The 20,966-nt window shown below is 39.5% G+C and overlaps 1 protein-coding gene across 2 annotated transcripts in view; it reads right to left on the minus strand.

The window, feature by feature from the left end:
• Nucleotides 1-20,354, minus strand: part of RELN (reelin) — a 538,742-nt gene extending 518,388 nt beyond the window's left edge. For both annotated transcript variants that reach the window (XM_024115956.1, XM_024115957.2), the window contains exon 1: nucleotides 20,129-20,354. In XM_024115956.1, coding sequence (XP_023971724.1) covers nucleotides 20,129-20,354 — 226 coding nt within the window. The remainder of the gene's footprint in view (nucleotides 1-20,128) is intronic.
• Between the last annotated feature and the right edge of the window lie 612 nt (nucleotides 20,355-20,966).

The raw sequence follows: 20,966 nt of genomic DNA on the forward strand, positions 1-20,966 counted from the left end.
AGGTTTCTGGTAACTGACTATACTGCTGAACTGAATGAATAAGCATTTTCAGAACTCTAATGGAAAACTGATGAATTCATAAAAGTGCTAACAAAAGATCAAGATGAAAAAAATTTAATTACATGGGACTGAGTGAACTGATGAGGATGATTATAATTTTTGTGACTTTCTGTTTGAATAAAATAAAAAAAAGGAAATCAGGGACAGTAGCTACCTTTGAGGGAGTTGTGCCTGGAAAAGAAACATGAGAGGAACTTCTGTGTTCCTGACAATGTTTTGTTTCTTGATCTAGACATGTATACACTGATGTGTATAAAATTGATGACTAATAAGAACCTGTAGTATTAAAAAAAAAAAACAAAGAAAGCAACTAATACAACTTTCATCCAATCTTTAACCATGGTCATTTTTAAGTCTTTTGTCATTTACCAACAGCTCTGGGTGTACTCTGACGCTTTTGCAAAAATGTTCCCATAAAAGGGTTTCGTCTTCAAGGAATTCATGGAAAAGACTCTGACAAATATAGGTTTCTGGTAACTGACTATACTGCTGAACTGAATGAATAAGCATTTTCAGAACTCTAATGGAAAACTGATGAATTCATAAAAGTGCTAACAAAAGATCAAGATGAAAAAAATTTAATTACATGGGACTGAGTGAACTGATGAGGATGATTATAATTTTTGTGACTTTCTGTTTGAATAAAATAAAAAAAAGGAAATCAGGGACAGTAGCTACCTTTGAGGGAGTTGTGCCTGGAAAAGAAACATGAGAGGAACTTCTGTGTTCCTGACAATGTTTTGTTTCTTGATCTAGATGTGAAATACACTGTTCATTTTATGAATTTGCAGTGAGTTGTACACCTATGCTAACTTCTCTGTTCTATATTATTTGTCATTAAAAAGCTAAAGACATGAAAAAAAAAAGGAAGGAAAACCCAACATACGCTAGAAAACAGATGAAACTTAAAGACATGCTAAGTGAAATAAGCCAGGCACAAAAAGACAAATACCATATGATTCCATTTATATGAGGTACCTAGAGTAGTCACATTCCTAGAGACAGAAAGTAGAATAGCAGTTGCCAGAGACTGGGGACGGTGTGGGGTGGAATGGGGGATTACTGTTTAATGGGTACAGAGTTTCAGTTTTGAAGGATGAAAAAATATTCTGGAGCTGAATGGTAGTGATGGTTGCACAACCATGTGAATGTACTTAAAGCCACTAAACTGTACACTTAAAACTGTTAAAAATTATGTATATTTTACCGTAATTAAAAAAGTAATTGAAAAAAAAGAATCTAGGTCTGCCATTTTACAGTGGAGAATTTGGATAATAAAGTGAAAAGAAAAGATTTTGAGAGAAATTCTTTTTTTTTTTTTGGTAAATTCTCAGGCTGTTGCCTGGGGAACTAGAGCAGGCAAAGTCTTAGATTTGCGATGAGTGGGCATTGGACTGAGGATATATGGACAAAGTAGAATGCAGATTATTTGCGTTTGGACAGTAGTCATGAATAAAAACATGAAAAATAAATCTCTATGCTAAGTTAAACAGGACAGGTTTGCATGATTTTAGGTGAAAGGAGGTCAGTCCTATCTCCCATTTGTCTTCAGTCACACAGTGCACTCATCAGAGGGCACTGATTTTTTTTTTAATTAGTAAATTAATTATATAATTTTTATTGGAGTAGAGCTGATTTACAATGTTGTGTTAGTTTCAGGTGTACAGCAAAGAGAATCAGTTATACATATACATATGTCCACACTTTTTTAGATTCTTTTCCCATATAGGCCCTTACAGAGTACTGAGTAGAGTTCCCTGTGCTATACAATAGGTCCTTATTGGTTACCTATTTTTTATATAGTAGGGCATTGATTCTTGTGTGATCAACAGAGCCATGGGATTTTCCAATGGGGTTTTACATTAAATTTCTATAGGTTTTAGGACATAATTTTGCTCATGTCATCTCCTAACATCTTATATGCAATATATGTAGTGCTACCCACTGTTTGTTACTTGTTACTGACTTCTGTCATCATTTCATCTAACCTAAATGTTTATACAAGTGAAGAAAAGAAGCTCTATAATATGGGAATGAAATGAGGGAACCTCTACCTGAGGAATAATATGTGTGTCTTAGAAAATATGCGTGTTCATAGAATTTCTAGGTACTAACAACTTAGTAAGTTTCCTAGAGTTTGACGTTGATGACCATATTGAAATCCATAATATTATCAGTACTTATCGTTCTTTTTTCCCCCTTAATTTATCAAAGTGGCATAAAATCACAATTCTAGTGCCAACTGTATTTTGACTTTTTTAAAGCCTGGTACAAACAAGATTTTTTTAGAAATGCAAAAAAAAAAAAAAAAAGGGGTGAATTAAGTACAGCTGACCCTTGAACCACAAGGGGTTAGGGGCACTGACTCTCCACTCAGTCGAAAATCCACGTATAACTTTATAGTTGGTCTGCTATATCCATGGTTCTGTATCCGCAGATTCAACCAGCCTCAGAACACGTGGTACTGCAGTATGTATTTACTGAAAAAACTCCACACATAAGTGGACCCATGCAGTTCATACCCATGTTGTAGAAGAGTCAACTTTATATTTGTGTACATCCATACAATAAAACACTATATAGCCACCAAACAAAGACGAAGCTCTGCATTTATTGCATAATACTGAAAACACAAGCTGAGTGAAAAAAAGCCGACTGCTAGGTATAATTTGATCCCATTTGTGTCCGGATGTACATACCCAGACAAAACACATGATTGCTTACAAGTAAGAGGTTCAATTTAGAGGTTAGTTTCCTCTCTCACACTGGAAGGGCTCAGTCCTGAGGACCACATCAAAGAGGATTTCATTGGCTCACACACTAAACTTTCTAAATTTTCCCACTGAGTAATCCCTAGAATTACAGGGCAAAGAGGTACAGTACTATCCCACTGAAACTCACTGACAGGATTGAAATGCAGGTGAGGTATAGGCAGATCCCATTCACAACTGCTGGCATCAGACACCTGACTTCTGTTTAGAATAGAGGGGGCAGTCAGCCGTTGAGGACTCCTGATGTTGGACACCACTAGATTTAGGAAAAGAAAAGGCCATGATGAGATGCAGCATCACTATCAGACAGAAACTTACAGAAAAAGGGTAAAATGAAGTTTGAGAGTAACAGGAGTAGCTTGAGAGCTAAATTAGAAAGAACAAGAAACCTACACACTTTGCATTTCATATGTGTTCACTTTCTGGTTTATTAATATTTTCTTGGATAAAAAAGGTAGCTGCTTCACACACTGTTAATGTATATAGGCATAAGATAATATATATGTGATACAAGATTAGATAGAAGTGCTTTATTAGTGGCACTCAAGAAAGGTACCATCAGCAAAAGAGTAAATGCATGATGTCAGCAATTTCTCTGATCCAGTGGTGGCTCACAACTGAGAATATTAGAATCCCAAAAAGAATTCTATGCAGGAGAGTGAACTAAACCCTGCTGAAAAAAGCAAATGTCCCCTGAAGGCTTAAGCAAAGGCATCTGGCATTTGCACTCAACCACCGCAGTCAGTAGCAATAATTCAGTCCATATGGTACACGGGACAGCTTTTTCAAGAGCATTTTGAATAGTGGCTAAGACAAAGCAGGTAATGGCAGAAAGTTACTGTATCAACAGAGAGAGCCTTTGTGGTTCTAGGGGAGCCACTTGCTCCACAAGAAAAGAAACATAAACAAATGAGATCAATGCACTAACAATGCATGGAGTTATGATAATCCACAATTTAAAATAAGATAGGGAAAATATTTATGTAAATATTTATCTTATCTTTGAGTAGGAAAAGACTCCCCAAGCACAAAAGTAGTATGAGAGAACAAAAGAAACAAAAATACACCTGTTTTCATAAATTTACTAACATAATCTGCATATAAAAATTCATGGGGCTTCCCTGGTGGCACAGTGGTTGAGAGTCCGCCTGCCGATGCAGGGGACTCAGGTTCGTGCCCCGGTCTGGGAAGATCCCACATGCGGCTGGGCCCGTGAGCCATGGCCGCTGAGCCTGCGCGTCCGAAGCCTGTGCTCTGCAAAGGGAGAGGCCACAACAGTGAGAGGCCCGCGTACCACAAAAAAAAAAAAAAAAAAAAAATTCATGAAAACCTGAGGGAAAGAATTTTGCCAAATTTGGAAAGATGTATAAAGATATTCACCATAGTGTTTATAACACTGAAAACAAAATGTAAATGACAAAAATGTCAAACATTTATAAATTTATAAATTATGCTATAGCCATTCAATAGAGTATTATGCAGCTCTTAAAGTTATATTCTTTTGAAAAAATCAATAACATGAGTACATAATGTTAAGAGAAAAAAGATTATAAATCCTTTTTTTGTAAATATAGATCTATTTACTCAAAGGAAAAAAATATCAGCAAGTGTGCGACAATAATAATACTTAACATTATTTTCTGTGCCAGGCACCGTGTTGCTCTTTATAAGCACTGTCTCATTCAAGTTTCGTAACAAACCCATGAGCCAGGTACTGTCATCACTGCTATTTTTCAGAAGGGAAAACCGAGACACGGAGAGGTGAGGTCACTTGCTCAAGGCCACGTAGCTTGAAAATGCAAAGTCCAGAAACCACCCCAGCTTGTGTGCTGTCCACCACCACCAATCCCTAAGAGCTAAGCCTCCTCTGATTTCAAAGGCTTATAAATTAAAGTATCCATGTATGTTAGAAATAGAGTGGGGAAAAGAATTTTCAATCTTATCTATAAGAGGAGCAGTTCTCACAACTCCTGGAAACATTCATGTTGAAATCCATAAGTATGGAACCTCTGATGCTGTCAACTTACAAGGTAACAGTAAATAAAATGTAATGAAGAGCCAGAATTCTCAGCTGCTGTTCCCTTCATATATTCATCACTGCCCAAATAGATTTCTCTTAAAAGATGAAATCTTTTAAGAGAAATCTTTTGTTTCCTTTTTTGTGTGTTTTCTCTAACGTTGGTACATATCTGTTGAGTACAGAGCCAAGCTATTTCGGTCTCTGTTCTTCCCATTATTTATTCCCATTCAGATGAAAATTTAAATGCAAACTATATACCCATTCATCAAAATTGCTTCAAATTTATTTATGGTACAGCACAGAGGAGCTTCTGGGAATAAGAGCTTCAAGTCTATTATAGTTTCTATTAATAATTCTAGTCACTAATTGCTATGAGAACTTTTCTGGATATGCTAACATATAGTTAAAGCAAAGCCAATCCAACAGACTACTATAAATAAAGTTGCATAGTCTCACAAAAGTCATGAGAATTTTGTAAGTTTGGAGGGTGGGAAAGTAGAAACACAGTTTTTAGATTTTTTTAAACATTGTTATGGATTCAAAAGGCCAAATTGTACTCACAAATATATCTTTATAAATTATCTTCTTGATTGCTTTAATTATTTTGGAATATCACTTTCACATAACAATTTTAAATATAACTGAGATTAGACAGGATTCTCAAGTGCTATTTTTGCTCATTGATTCATTAAATCAAAATGTTTAAAGTGCCTGCTATGTGCCATGCACTATCCTAGGCACTGGAAATAGAGCAGCAAACAAAACAGACAAAAATCCCTGCCTTGTAGAACTTAAAGGCATTATGCTGATGGTCACAGAAAGCAAACAAGGTAAAGAGTAAAATATATAGATGATGATAACACCTATGAAGGAAAACAAAGCAGTCCATGGAGATATGGAATACTGGGGAGAAGAGAGGACAAAGCTTTAAGAGCGTGGACAGGGAAGAACTCATTGAAAAGGGGACATCTGAAGACACACCTGAATCAGGAAGGGAGGAAGCATCGGGCTATCTGGGGAACAGCATGCTAAAAAGGGGAACAGAAAGTGCAAAGGTTCTGAGATGGGACTGAGCCCCACATGTGTTTGAAGATCAAAAAAGAGGCTGTCATGATTTCAGTGGAAGAGTAAGAGGAAAGTAGTAAGATATGAGGTCAGAAAAGTAACAGAGGAGGCAGGTGCTACGGGGCCTCAAAGGCCACACCAAGTATTTTCTCTTCTTCTTAAGGAGAAGGGTAGCAACATAAAGGATGGATAGAATTACAGAAGATTTTATTGTTCAAATTCAGGCAATATTTTTGGTAAAACAGAGGCAGACCAGAGCTGCTCCAGGCAACTTGGTGGATTGGATGGTTGTCCTAGATATGGAGCAGAGGGTTGGTTTTAACCAAATCACTCCAGCTGCTGTGTTAGGACTAGAATGAAGGTGACAAGCATTGAAGCAGGAGAAGTGATCAGGAGCCTGCTGTAATCCACGTGAGAGAGGGTGGTGGCAATGGCAGATTCTGGGTGTGTTTTAATGTAAAGCCAGCTGGACTTAGGGATGGATCGGATGTGGGATGCTAGGGAAAGAAGGTCTGGGGACTGAACAACCGTAAGGACTCAGTTGGCAATAACGGAGTTGAGGAGACTCCAGTAGGAGCTACTTTGGGGGTGGCAGGGTGAGGGAAACAAGAAGCTCATTTGGGGGTATATTAAGTTTGAGATGCCAATAGACATCCAAGTGGAGATGCTGAGTGGAGAGTAAGACACAGGAGTTCAGGGAGTTGTGAGAGAGTCACCAACATGTAGACTGGCACTTAAGGCATCAGAATGGATGGCATCCCTAGGGAGATAGGGCAGATGAAAAAGAGAAAAGGAGAAAGGAGAGAGCCCTGGGTGCCCCGACACCACAGAGTCAAGGAGGAGAAGAAGAAAGAGCAAAGGAGGACTGAGAGAAGCATTTTGACATCTTCCTAGTGAATATCGGGATGGTTTGTCTACAGTGATGCATGAACGCAGAGACACGTACTCACTAATTTACCTTTGATATTCCCTTGCAGGTCACTGAATGTTAAGATCCCTCGGTGTTTGAGGTAAAGAGAAAAGTATACACATCGCAGTGAATATGGGTGTCTTGTACAAGGACAGGCAATCTGTGCAGCTTTGAGAAGAGAATCAGACACTTTCACAAAAACACAAAAGCATGATAAGTCACTGTTAGGTTGGATCTATATGCATAACAAAAAGATAACTCTGCCCTCTGCCCCTTGCTCCCCAAAACATCACTAAAATCTTCACATCTGATGAAGGGTGCTATAGTACCCCAGAGAGCACTGCTTCTCCACATGGCCTGTGTTGTGATGACCCAGAGGTCATTTCACACCTTTTTTTCCTTAAACGTATATCGTGAATATTGTGGCACTCATCTGTTGTTTCTGCCTGCCTTACACCCACTCTCCCTTCTTTCGGGTAACAAAATCTCAATTTTCCTTCAGAGAGAGATACCCCTCTGACCTCGACATCCATCTCAAGGGATGGCCATACCGCAGGTCGGCCAATGAGACTTGTGGTCCCAGGAATTAGAATTCAGTGACACAAGAAAGGAAAGGAGTTGGAGAGGATTCATCCAAACTTTGGGGCCAGAAAAGCTGAAAATCAGAAAAAAAAGCCAGAAAGATTTAAAAAGTCAGAAAATCATGGTTCTTACCACCACGATTCCTTTAGTAGTTGACCACTCCCTGCTCCTTGATACACTATCATCATTTCTAAATCTAATGTTTGGATTTTCCTTCCATTCTGCAAGTTAACCCACCTCCTATCAATGAATTCCTTTAGCCCAAGTTAGCCAGAACCGGTTTCTGTGGCTGGCAGCCAGGGTACCCTGGCACACCTGCCACTCTCCAAACTGTACAGCTCTGTGGTAGCTCACAATAAGACGCATAAATCTTCAAGTGGGTCCATTTCTCAACGTAAGTAAAAATAAAGGTTTAGAGGCTATCGTAAGCAAAATAAAAGCTTAAGAAATTGTTTTATTTGGTAATATTCCAATAACCATCCTAAATTCTGGCTGTAAATCTTTCTTTTACTGACATATCTTTCTAAGGAGAAACATTCTTTTTATTCACTGGAAATACTTACTTGTCTTTAACTAATCAAAGTAATAGACTTTTTTTTTACCAGTTTTTTCTACAGGATGACTAACAAGCATGTACCTCATTCAAGATATCCTACTCTTTTATGTTTGTAGAGACTCCTTGTTTTTCATTATGTTGTAGAAACACATGGGAACCACTGGCATAGCTGGGACAGGACAAACTCTTCTAAGCCGTGCAAAAATCATTCAGCAATGCGGGTCAAATCAATGAGTATTATTTTAACAACTGTGAAGCGCTTGATCTCCAGAGCACCTTCATTTTACTTCAATGAATACAGATAGGTATCCCTTGGGTACTCATTAGTGATACCAATTTTGTATTTTAATTTATTGTAGTATTCTGTATGTTTAAAATATTTCACAATTTATTTGGGATTGAAGTGTCTGCCTCACAGTTTCTGTTAAAAGGCTGAAATAAAGCACTCATATTTGAGAGAAATAGTCTCAATAGTTTAATACCTGCATCAAGTCAGATCACCCCATAAGCAGCCTCTTGGCTTCCTACGCCACCCTGGAGGCTCACATATTTGCCATTAGAGCTACAGCTAGGCACAGCTCACAGGCGAATGCTAAAGGGAGAGATGATCTGGTGTCCCGCCTGAGGAAAGAAATGATCTCTATGTGGACCTTCTCTACACTTTTTGATAATAGCTTTTTAAGGCTACTGTCCTTTTGTTAACGTCCAATGAAGCAAATTTTTCTCTCCTAGTGAAAGCATGGGTCTCCTTCAGGCCCTCTGAGAACCTCCGTGGGTTCCATACAGGAAGCTTCTACCCTGAATCTGTCCTCTACCCTCTGTTTTATTTCCACCAGGTGTCTGTTTTAGCTTCCACCAGGGGTCAGTGGCTCTCAGTTCAGATCTGATGTCAAACTCTGGGATAAACTATAACAGTGACAGATCAGAAAACATTGGTATTACTAACGTAATTCACATTGCCACCTCACCTGGTTGCCAAAAAACCTATGGCTGACCTTTGCCCTCCTTGGCAGGAGGTGAATTAATTGGGAACAAGGGCAGGAGAGGATGCTTAGCCCTTTTCTTCTCATTCACATAAGCTCAATAGAAAATGATTTTTATAAGTCTGATCCACGTATGAAAAATAACCCTACAAAGGCGAGTACAAAACAAACGTTATCCCACTGGTGTCACTATCACTGTGAGAACAGACCTCTGATGAGCGAGGTCAGACACTGCAGGATGATCTGGCTTATCACCAGGAGTTTCACCGTGTACCCCGTTACTCAATTTCACAGGCTCTACCTGGCGACAGATAACACCCACAGGAATTTCCTAAAGAAAGAAATACATTACAAATAGATGAACGTCAATGAAAATCTTTTTAAATGTCTCTCTGCTTAAATTATAGTTCTCCCCTTGTATTCATGTCCTTCTCAAGTTCTATTAGTGAGTCAAAGAACAAATTTCCTATTTACTTGAAAATCTCCATTAAAATTACATTCACCAAAATGTTAAAAATAAATTTGAGCAAAATTTGCAAATCACTTTCTTATATTTGTATTTGTGGTGATATTTTGAAAGCATGTTAACTCTTTTAGGTCAACAGTATACTAAATGATATCTTTGCTTTGTGCTTCATCTGGAAGGTGACGTCTAGCCAAGAAATATTTAGGACTGTAAAATTCTGGCCTCGTTTGGCATGGATATCATCCTCTGGTTTGATTTTGCAATCTTTATTTTAAATAACGAAATTAGCTTTTACTTCTCATTTTCTCTTTCTTCAAATGTCTTTTGTTATTTCGTATTACTATTCCTTTCTTGAAATAATTGTCATTTCTAAAAAGAAATGCATACCAGTTAAAAGTATGGATTCTGGAGCAATATGGACTGAGAGCACTCCTGCATGACAGCTTTATGATCTTGGGCAAAATACCTTTCTGTGACTTAGTTTCTACATCCACAAACAAAAGGAGGATAATACTACTGAGGTTGTTGTGAGAATTACATGAATCAATATATGTAAAGCATATAGATCAGTACCTGACACATAATCAGTGCTACTCTAGAGTTTGTTATTGTTAATGTTGGTGTTATTAATTTATTCCTAAGTTCTTCAGTTACCTTTCTAAAAAAATTGTTGATAGTATCAGTGCTTGGAATGGGAATGTGAACCCACTTTTCTAAAAATGCCTAAAACCAACTAATTTTCTTATATTCCTCCATCACCATCACTGGACCTATAACATTTTTTTGCAGGATGAGGATGCAGGAAGTGTTTACATGAGAAAAGGAAGTAAGAAAAGATCTGGAACCATGATCATAGGATATTTCAACATTCATAACAAAGGTGGCCTAAACAAAAAGATTACATGTTCCTGAAGGTAAGGCTGAGATGCCTGTTTCCTCTGTCGATATGCAGCAAGCAAAAGAAATGACATTATTGGATTTGGTCCTAGAGGCTGAGCCAGACATAACAAACAAGGTTAAGGTTGGGGCAGAGCTCACATTCACAACCATGTCACACATCTAAGGATTTTAATTGTCAACAGGATTTACATATGGTGATACTGCATTTTAGAGAGATAGGACTGACAGGAAACAAAGTTCATAAACAAACTCACTAGCATAAATTGTCAGTTATAAGAAACTCCAGAAATTAGAGGTCAGGCACAGGTTACCTTCTCAACACATTATTAAAAAGTTAATATAAAATGCAGTATTTTTGCCACCTGCATAAGTAGCACATCTTGAAGGATATTCTGAAAATATATTATCAAAAGTGTCTTAGAAAATATCCTAGTTCCATCAAGGTGACCAAAAGCAATTCTATGGGAGAACCAGAGCAATTCAGAGCTTGATACAAGAATTGTGACTGACCTAAAAGAGAATGTAAACTGAGTCATTTGTGTGTTCAGAAGAAATGATTAGGATTGCACTCAGCTGCAAATAACAAGAACCTGACTGATTTTTCTTATGATATGAGAAGTCCAGAAGAGGTATTCCAGGGCTGATACAGCCGCTCAAAGGTATAAATAAAGACCCAGGCTCCTTCAGAACTCCTGGTCCACCATCCTTAGCATGGGACCATTATCCTCAAGGTCACAAGATGGTGGTACCACACCCTGCCTAGAAGAAATGGGTAAGGGCAGAGCAAAAAGTATTTGCTGAGTCCTTTTAAAACTCATCTTTAGGGGCTTCCCTGGTGGCGCAGTGGTTGAGAGCCCGCCTGCCGATGCAGGGGACACGGGTTCGTGCCCTGATCTGGGAAGATCCCACATGCCGCGGAGTGGCTGGGCCCGTGAGCTATGGCCGCTGAGCCTGCGCGTCCGGAGCCTGTGTTCCGCAATGGGAGAGGCCACAACAGTGACAGGCCCGCGTACCGCAAAAAAAAAAAAAAAAAAAAAAAAAATCATCTTTATTGCACTTCCCTAGTGGCGCAGTGGTTGAGAGTCCACCTGCCGATGCAGGGGACGCGGGTTCGTGCCCCGGGTCCGGGAAGATCCCACGTGCCGCGGAGCGGCTGGGCCCGTGGCCTGCGCGTCCAGAGCCTGTGCTCCGCAACGGGAGAGGCCACAACAGTGAGAGGCCCGCGTACCGCAAAAAAAATAAATAAAAATCATCTTTATTAATTAAAAAAAAATCTTTCTAAAGACCCTACCCGGTAGACTTCCACTGCATCTCACTAAATTACATGGCAGGGGAACCTTGGAGGTAAACATTTTTAACTAGACACACAGTTGTTCTCAATATCAGTTAGTAAGAAAGGGCATTTTAGTAATCACTGGGTAGACAACGACAATGTATGCCACATAATGAGGCATTATAGAATCTAGAAAGAGGACAGTGCTCCTCCAATACAATCTAGGGAAAATGCCAACCAGCCCAGCTGACTTGGATTGGGTGGAGAAGCTTTCCTAGGTGCTGGAATCTGCCACTGAGATCATCTAACTCCATGCTGCCAAACAGCCTACTAATAGTCATTTGCCCACCCATATAAACTTTGATACAGTGGACAGAATACACTGGTCAGCCAATGCCTTTATCCTGACAAGGATATGTTTTATTGTAAATGAACTAGCCTTCTACTTCACCACCTAACCATGTGTGGATTTAAGTTTCCTCAGTCAGCCCCTGAGGGGTGAACTATGGGTTCACTATCAAAATCAATTTCTCTCATTTCTAGTTTTGTTGAAACAGTTTTGTACTTTAAAATTATTTTACATGGGGTTGTAGACACATATATTGTAGGATTTAACAAAATATATTAAACCGATGTTATTTACTTATCTTGGCATCTTTCCTAGACTACCACATAAATACACAAAGTTTGGTTGTTATCATGGCCATCAACTAGGGAAACATACTCAATTTAGGAACAGGAAGGTCTGACTTCGGAACTGGCTAAGTTAATAAAAGTTTTGGTTAGACTAGAACTACACTAATCAACTGTTTAATTCTAGGCAAGTCATATCTATTTTGGCTGGGAAACACTTTCTGATCATACATATTTGGTGACAAGGTGACCTTTTTTTTTTACTTTTGTGACCCTCCTTAATATACTCAGTTTGGAATTTCCCTTGAAATGGGCCACATGTTGACAAGGCACAAAATGAACAGGCATGGGTAAAGAGCTCCTATCTGTATATCCAATGCTTCAAATATCCTTATCTAATGCTGGGTGACTGTACCAGATGATAATAACTACTATCTAATATATGCATTACCTTATTTAATAATTGCAACCCCCAAATATGGATACTATTATTTCTACATTAGAAATGAGGAAACTGAGGCTAGGAGAGGGTAGGTAACTTGCTGAAAGCACACAACTAATAAGTGGCAGAGAAAGGATATAGGCATGGGTGTCTCTGCTGCCAAAGCTTGAACTCTTCCCACTACATTACTGTGCCTCCCTAGACTTTCTTTTTAGTATAAGCCAAGGAATCTTTGAATTTTTGAGCTGGAACAGACATTAGAGTTCACAGGTACAAAACAGTAAAATAGGTCTTATTGAAGAAAGACTGTGGAACTTACCCCAGAGCAACACACCCCCCTTCTTGACTCCCAATCTAGTTTTCATACCAAGTCCCCCCACCCACTTTTCAACCTGTCTGTTAAGTGCCAGCTACCTAAAAAGGTGGCATCACTATTTCATAGCTATGCAACTGTTACGAGTCTTGGCAAAGAGACCAGCAAGTAAAGGAGATAACTTGAGGTGACTGTGGTGATGACAGAGGCAGCCCTCATCCATTTACTAGAAAACTCTCTATGCACTCAAGCATTCAAGACATCTCAAAATTGAGCTGCCTTTTAGATTCAAGCTAACTCAGTGTGCATTTTTCTAAATTCTACAACTCTCCCTCATGGTGTATATATGTGCTTCCATGCACAGACTTCTGATTCTGCAGTTTGACCCCATAGCTGACAGTAAGTAGCTAACACAGAATTAAACAGCTAGTGGCTTGAAAGTTCTTCTAAGAGATTTTACAGTATAGGAAGAAGAGCCTACTTTCCCACCAGGAATAACTAACCCATGATTTTTAAAAAGGACACGTGCATGTCACAGAAAGATAACATTAATTTTCTGAGAGAAATACAAATGCCTACTCACCCACTTTTATTACTGTAAACATCCAATGAGTACAATATACACTAATTATGTAATATATACATATATATATACACACCAATATTTTTCATGTTATAGTTAGAGGGAAAAAAGGGGTAGAGCTGGTGATAGGAAATCTGAAAAGAAGAAAGAAAAAGAGAAAGAATTGAAGGAGCAAAGGAATCAAGTTGTGAAGCAGAAAAGAGGAAGGAAGAGGAGAGGGAAGACAAGGCCCTGTGACATGGAGGAAAGGAGCAAAAGAAGAAGGAAAATGAGACAATTGAGGAGGAAGAGAGGGGCCATGGCAGGAAGAAGGTGAGACACAGGTGTAAGGAGAGAGGGGCAGAGCAGGAAACGCAGAGAGAGATGATTCTGAGGTGAGGGTAGCACTTAATGGTAAACTATTATCACTCCTTCTTCATGTAACTTGGTATGTGGGCACCGGAGTACATCAATAACCAGGGCTATTTGAAACACTCATAAGTTCTCCTATAGTTTCAAAGAATCCTTTAATCAATAAAATTTAATTTATTTTGCTTTTCAAACAAAGTTTTATGTTTCTAAGGAAAGCTAAATTAGCATTAAAAGATAACCTGGGTTTTCAATGTTTACTTCAGAACCTCAGAGTTCCTATAACTATCTCTTTGTGGCATTCAAAAGCTATCTAATTACCTTAGCTTTGTTTTCTTGAATGATTAGAGTTGACTTAAGCCACAAATCAACATCTGTACATGTGCAGTGACCCTTCCGCACACCCCCAAATCCAGTTGCTACACTTAGCTCCTACAGGAAATCGAATAAAGAAGGAAAAAATGTGTGTAGTTTCAGAGAAGCACACGTGTGTTTCTCTAAAATAATTGGTTAACCTGTAGGCACAGCATTCAACCCTTCAGAAGCTCTGCCTTCAATGAGATGGGCATGGCAGGTGACTGTGGCGAAAATTACTCTCTAAGCTACACAACTGACACCTAAGTGAGATTACCTCATGTGGAATTTCCTGAGAGCCAAGAATATTTTTTTTAAACACACCATTCTTGTGTTCGAACAGTCATTATGAAATCTTCATATTTGAAAATTCAATTCCAAGTTGTGAAAATGTGTTTTTAATACTTCTCTGTTTAAGGTTGATAAGATTGAAATTATACAGTTTGGTTATTTTATTCAATATAAATAACTCTAAAATCGGTGGGGTAGGGGTGAGGTGGATTAATCACCCAAATTATTCTTGAAGCCAAAATATTTAGATAAATGATTTTTACTTTTCATATGTGTGTTAAGTCATTACCCAGACATAGTTTAAAGCCCTACGTGAACCTGTCCATTCTAACCAAATGCACTGAGTGTAGGGCTATCCATTTTTTCTATTTCTATATGGCATAAAGAACTTTTAAAAAACGAAAGAACTTTTAAAAAAAAGGAAGAACTTTATATTTTTGTGTGAGAATATATACAAGATTTTTTTTTTAATGCCAATGTTCAAAAAGCACCAGTAGCTCAATTTATTTATGCTTGTCTAATGTAAAGGCTATCTGAAATATATTTCAAATATATATGTATCAACAACTATTTGTGAAGATTAAAGACATAATAAATAACTGTCAAAGTGTCATTTGAAGTCATCGGAGGAACAATTATGGTTTAATATGCAACATATCCTAAATAACTGATAATGTAAGGTTCCCAGATCATCTATAGAGTTGACCAATTCCAGAGAGGGAAAACAATAAATCAAAGATAGGTTTTAGATATTGTCTTTTGAATGAAACTGATTTATGAAAAAATTTGAAAGTCAATAGTATTGACTTTAAAATCTTGTGAAAATATCTATCACTCACTTTTAAAGATGAAAAGACAAATTTATTAGAATAAGATGGTTCTGTAAAAAATATACTTGTATGATTACAATGATATAACTTTCTTATTTTACTCTAACATTTTTAATGAAATTAAAAATAATAGTTTAAAATAAAGATTCATAAACATTGGAGGAAAATATTCTAATTAAATAATTTCTAGTAATGTAGTGCTGTGACTGAAGTAAGAATACCTGCCTAAATTAGATGTTTCCAATTATGATTCTAAAGACCTGATTTTTTTAGTGTATGACTGGAATTGAAACTCACACAGGGAATATATATTAAAGCAATATTTATATGCTTTAAGAAATGATCTGAACCACATCAGTAAAATATGTTTGAAATAAATTGTAGAGAGTGAGATGAAATATAAGACAAGTAGAGAAAAATGCTTTAAATGTTCAATTTTCAAAGTCATATGCAAGCAGGACACAGGTGCAGTTCACTTATAAACTGCATTCGACAAATGATCCTGAGTTTAAATATGCGGATTCCAGAATCAGAGACATATAAAAAACAAATATCCACTCACCCGATCAACAAGCCAGTTAGTTACCTTAGTAATAGCAGATAACTTTAATTCAAATTTTTTTAAAAAATCATTCCTTTGAAAGGAATTTAATCTAGCGTATATTACCAAAAATAATGTCTTGTACTTGAAAAGTCATTATATTGCAACTGCCTTTGAACGGTGATTTTTAATTAGCAACCAGTTGATTCCAGAACACATGTATGTATAATAGGAATAGTGGCAATTCTTACAACAAAATACCATAAATACTTTATCCTGATTATATCTTTTTTAGGTAAACATTCTGTTTTAGCAGTTGAAATTGATTTCCCCACCCACCCCACAAGAGGATTAAATAAATAATAGAATGAAAATGTAGCACAAAAGGACTACCAATAGTGATATTGGATTTACAAAATACAATCAAATCCCCTTTTCAAGGCACCATGCTTTATTAACAATTCAGTTCTGCTTAAGACAAATTTTTTTCTCTCAATCAATATTTTAGAGCGTATTTTTCACTGTAATGGAACATTTCGCCCACCTTAGGCCACCTTAATAATGGGGATTCTCGTCTTTTTAGAAATTCAGATAAATTGTCTCACCAAAGCTCAAGCACTTTCCACAGACTCATTTACTTATGCTTGGCTTTCATAGATAACGTTTTCTCTTGTATCTGACCTCTCCTTTTTGGTGGTGACTGAATAAAGCCCATCTTGTGAGTAGGTAGGTCCTCATTACAGGATTTCAGGGTTATCTAAAAGTCTTTCTATCTCAAAATATATTATCTGCCTGCTCAGTGATGCCAAAATTCTTTTAAACAAAAAGGGAAAAACATCTTTCCATAGTTGTAATTAAGATTGTGGGAGAATATAACATTGACAAGTCACAGTCACTACAAATTGGTTGGGGGAGGAGTTTTAAACAAAAGCCTGAGGAGTGGGGGTGAGGAAGAGGGACTATCAGGGGAAAGGAAAGGTGCAGACATCAACTCGACCTTTGCATGTTTCACAATACTGCCCCGGTCCTTAGGAGAAGGAGCAGTGAGCAGCCAGGTGTGGCTGGGAAAGAGAAATGGCTACCTGACTGGACCATCTGGGTTTCCATTTCCTATTTTCCCATCATTTGCAACTTTCTGCCCCCCCTCCCCCGCAAAAAAAAACAGGGCCTGGAAATCATGTTGTGGAAATTGACCATATTTGGGGATTTGTGCAAAAGAGGGAAATTCTAGGAAAAAAATGTTCTGACCCTGAGACAAAATTTTCTAATTCAACATGATATATATATCCATATACATATATATAACCTCTTATTGTTGAGCTTCTAAACTTCATTGTACTCATCATGCAAAGACACCATGGTTCATTGTGACCAACGATGTCATCTCAAGAAAGTCACAGACAACAGATTTTAAAAGCTATAGGAAGATGACAACAGAGGTACCAAGTGAACGAGTGATGAGAACTAGCAAAAGTAACCAGGCACTGTTTACAGAGTTGCCAAAACCGCAAACAGACGGATATACTACTTAACACTGGAAATACCTGACAATTCTGTAGACACACAAATTTCAAATTCTTTTGTATTATATTTTTGTTGCTTTTTTTTTCAAAAGATTTTCAACAAAAATCTCTAAATAAATATGACACATAGAGAGACCCATGATATTGAACTCTGACATTTGCCTCTCCATTTCATATTCTGTCTCACAACACAAGTCTCAGAGGGCAGCTGACACAGCCTGGTCTACAGTCATGTTCTGTGTTAGGTACCACTGTACATCTCAATGCATTCCTTTAGGTAAAAAAGTTAACAGCCATTAGCTGCACCCAAAAACCATTCCCTCAAATGCTGACTTCAATGTAAATCATAGATGAGACTGAGTTTTCCTAACATAAGTGTTAATTTTAGAGATTCGGAAGATTACAAATAAAGTCTCAAGCTAATATTTTACATATTTCTTGGTTTTAAAAAATTTTGGCTGAATAACCTCCTACGTTGGTCTCCTATAAAATGAGCTAACTACCAAAGTATATTAGGTTAAGTTTTCCTATCAACGGTTCAATTCTTAAATGATGTTACATAATTAATGTGTAACATTAATTTCCAAAAGTCTAAAAGAAAAGGAGACAAATGTAAGCACCATTTCATTTTTAAACATTTCTTCTACCTGTAGAAAATTTTACAAGGAAAAACTCTTACTGAAGGCCTATAGCTACAGCCAGTTTTAAAATCTAAATATTTGACAAAACAGGTAACAGGAATTTAAAATCTTACAATAACCATTCTCAAAGTTTATAATAATAATTCGATCTTCTTAAACTTACATAATAAACTTTCTCTACCTTTTCTGGTGATAGAAGAGGTAGAAATTGAGACTTTCCCACGCAATAAGCAACTTGAAGTATTACACTGTATTCTTACTCTCTATCATTCTTTCCTTTTCTGACTTAGGATGTGATTATGGTCAGTCTTAGGCTGACTTATACTTGCTAGCTTTATAGCAAAAGCGAAGGCTATGTCATATTTTGGTATTTTTAAGTTTTCTATGCTGGCACCTTACAAAGGATATGGAAAACAGGAAAAAAAAAATAAGGCTACGTGTTATCACAGGTCTTCCATCACAACCTGACAATCACACCTTTTAGCCCAGCCTTGACTCCCTTACCTACCACTCTCACTTACAGCTAATAACGGGCAAGCACCTTTACTAAAGGTCACACTAAGTGACAAGCTCAATCAATCAGTCTTTGGGTGAGGTCTGGGTTGCCATCATATTGTCTGGTCCTTCTCAAAAGATTCTCATGAACTCAGGAAAACACCAGACTATTCTTGGAAAGAGAATACAATAAGCATTTTAAAAGAAGGGACTAGTTACAGAAATTTAATATTCCAAAGTCTAAAATTCCAACCGAATTAGACTCCTGCTCTACAGACAAGGTGGACACCATGCCACAAGAAAGTTGTAAGAGCACTACTTTCAATCTCTAGAGAGCATTTATTTAGGCTAAACATTTTAAAGCAGATATGAAGGGCTTTTTAAATAGAAAATTTAAGGATTCTTATCATTTTTATATCCATGTTTATCTGAAATGCCAGCTGCTCCGTGGATTATCTCCTGCTATACCAATAACTGTTAGCCTACAAGAGACGGAAACTATAACAGGAAATCACTAGACAATAGTTGGGTATCAGTATTTTTGCCTTGAAATTCTAATTAAACAGTGCCTGTCACCGCTTAAAAGCTCCATAGAAGTGAAATATTCAGGAGTTCCAGCGGAAGTAATAGAAAATAGACAATATCTTATTTTCCCACATACTCGATTTACTAGCTTCAAATATCAAAAACGCACGCACTACAGGAAATTCTCTTGCTTGCAGCTAAACCGTCCTTCTTCGATCATGTTTCATTTTGATGAAGGACTCCAGAATGATCCTTTTTTAAAAGGTACCTTTAAATTATAAGGAACTTCCGGTCCCTACCTGGAAATTAAAGCTGTGCAGATTAAAGACACAGTTATTAAGAAACATCACAGAGATCATTCTAAAAACAAGTAGCAGGTTACAAGTAAGAGAGGACATAGAAAAAAAGCACCATTTCCTGACATTTTAAAAGCCACTTTAAAAAGAACAGAGCGCTGGAAGCAGCCGCTCCCTGTCAGGAGGGTTGCCTGACACTGAAGGAAACGAGAGGGACCCCTGGCTGGGGAGCAGCGAGAACTTTGCGGCGGGCCGGCGGGCGACGGCGCGGGGTGGCCGCGGACCGGGGCGCGTCAATCTGTCATCAGCCGGTCCGCAAAGCCCAGCACCCCCCGGATGCCCTTCAGGGGGAACCGCGAGCGGGACAAAGGTCTGGAATCCAAGCACTCGGGTTAAGGAAACAAGATGCGCGTTTTCATTCAAGTGTCAGCTGCCAGAACCACGAGGGAGGAGGAAAGACCTCAAGAATTCTCTGGCGTTTCTCACCAGAACCGGCTCCTCACGGGGAGACGCGTGAGGGGAGTGTGTGGAGTGGGGGGGGGGGTGGCGAGGGGGGAATAAATCCCAACTCGCGACTCTATCCCCCGCTAACTTTGTTTTCTCTCCCTCCTCAGAGGTAATGTTGAGGTAAGGGCTGTCACGGTTCTTGGTTAAACGGCCGCTTGGAAGAAGGAAAGGGACACAAAGCTGCGCTGGGCGGCGAGCGCGGAGATGCTGTGGTACCTACCATGGTATTCTTGTCCCGGTACGTAGTAGGTGGGGTGGCCCGCAATGTGCAGGGAAATGAGCACCTCGCCCTGCTCCCCATCCCCTTCCAGCTCCCCGTGGTGGGTGCACAGGAAAAAGAAGGGAGAAAAGCGGGGGTAATAGCCCACCGCGGCGCGCACCCTCAGCGTCGCCCCCAGCACCAGCGCCAGGAGGAAAGTCCGCGGCGCCCAGCCACTGCGCTCCATACCGCCGCTGCCGCCGCCGCGCTCCCCGAGCGCCGCTCGCTCATTCAGTTTGGGAGGCGCCGGGACGAAGGAGCCGCGTGGAGAGACGGCGAGAAGGCGGCAGAGGGAGGAGAGAGGGCTCGGGCGCGGAGCCCCGCCGACAAGTTCCGCGGGAGACGGCAGCTCCCAAAGTTTCTTTGGGCCGCGGGAGCGCGGGCCCGGGCTGCGGACGCCGAGAGCGCGTCGGCCGGTGCCGCGGTGCGCCGCCCAGCCGCCGCCGCCGCCTGTGCGCTACGCCCCTCCGCCAGGCCTGGGAAAGCGCCCGGCCCACTCCACACCTTCTTAAAGCCCGGGGCGCGGAATCGCCCCCGCCGCCGCCACACGTGCCCCGGCCGCTCCCCCGCCCCTGCGCGCCGCGCGGCGCGCGCCCGCCCGCCCCCCGCCCACTCGGGCTCGCTCGCCGCACCTCGCGCGGCGCAGGGCGCACGCCTCCGCGAGGCCCGGCGCCTGAGCCCAGTTAGCACACTGAAGGGCAGATGAGGGATGCGAGTCGGTCGGGTTGGGGGAGGGGGCTCGGGGCCACGAGGTACGCGAATCTGCAGGGAGGGACTTAAACGCCTCCGAGAGAGAGCG

This window comes from Physeter macrocephalus, chromosome 5 (genome assembly GCF_002837175.3).
Source record: "Physeter macrocephalus isolate SW-GA chromosome 5, ASM283717v5, whole genome shotgun sequence".
Lineage (NCBI taxonomy): Eukaryota > Metazoa > Chordata > Mammalia > Artiodactyla > Physeteridae > Physeter > Physeter macrocephalus.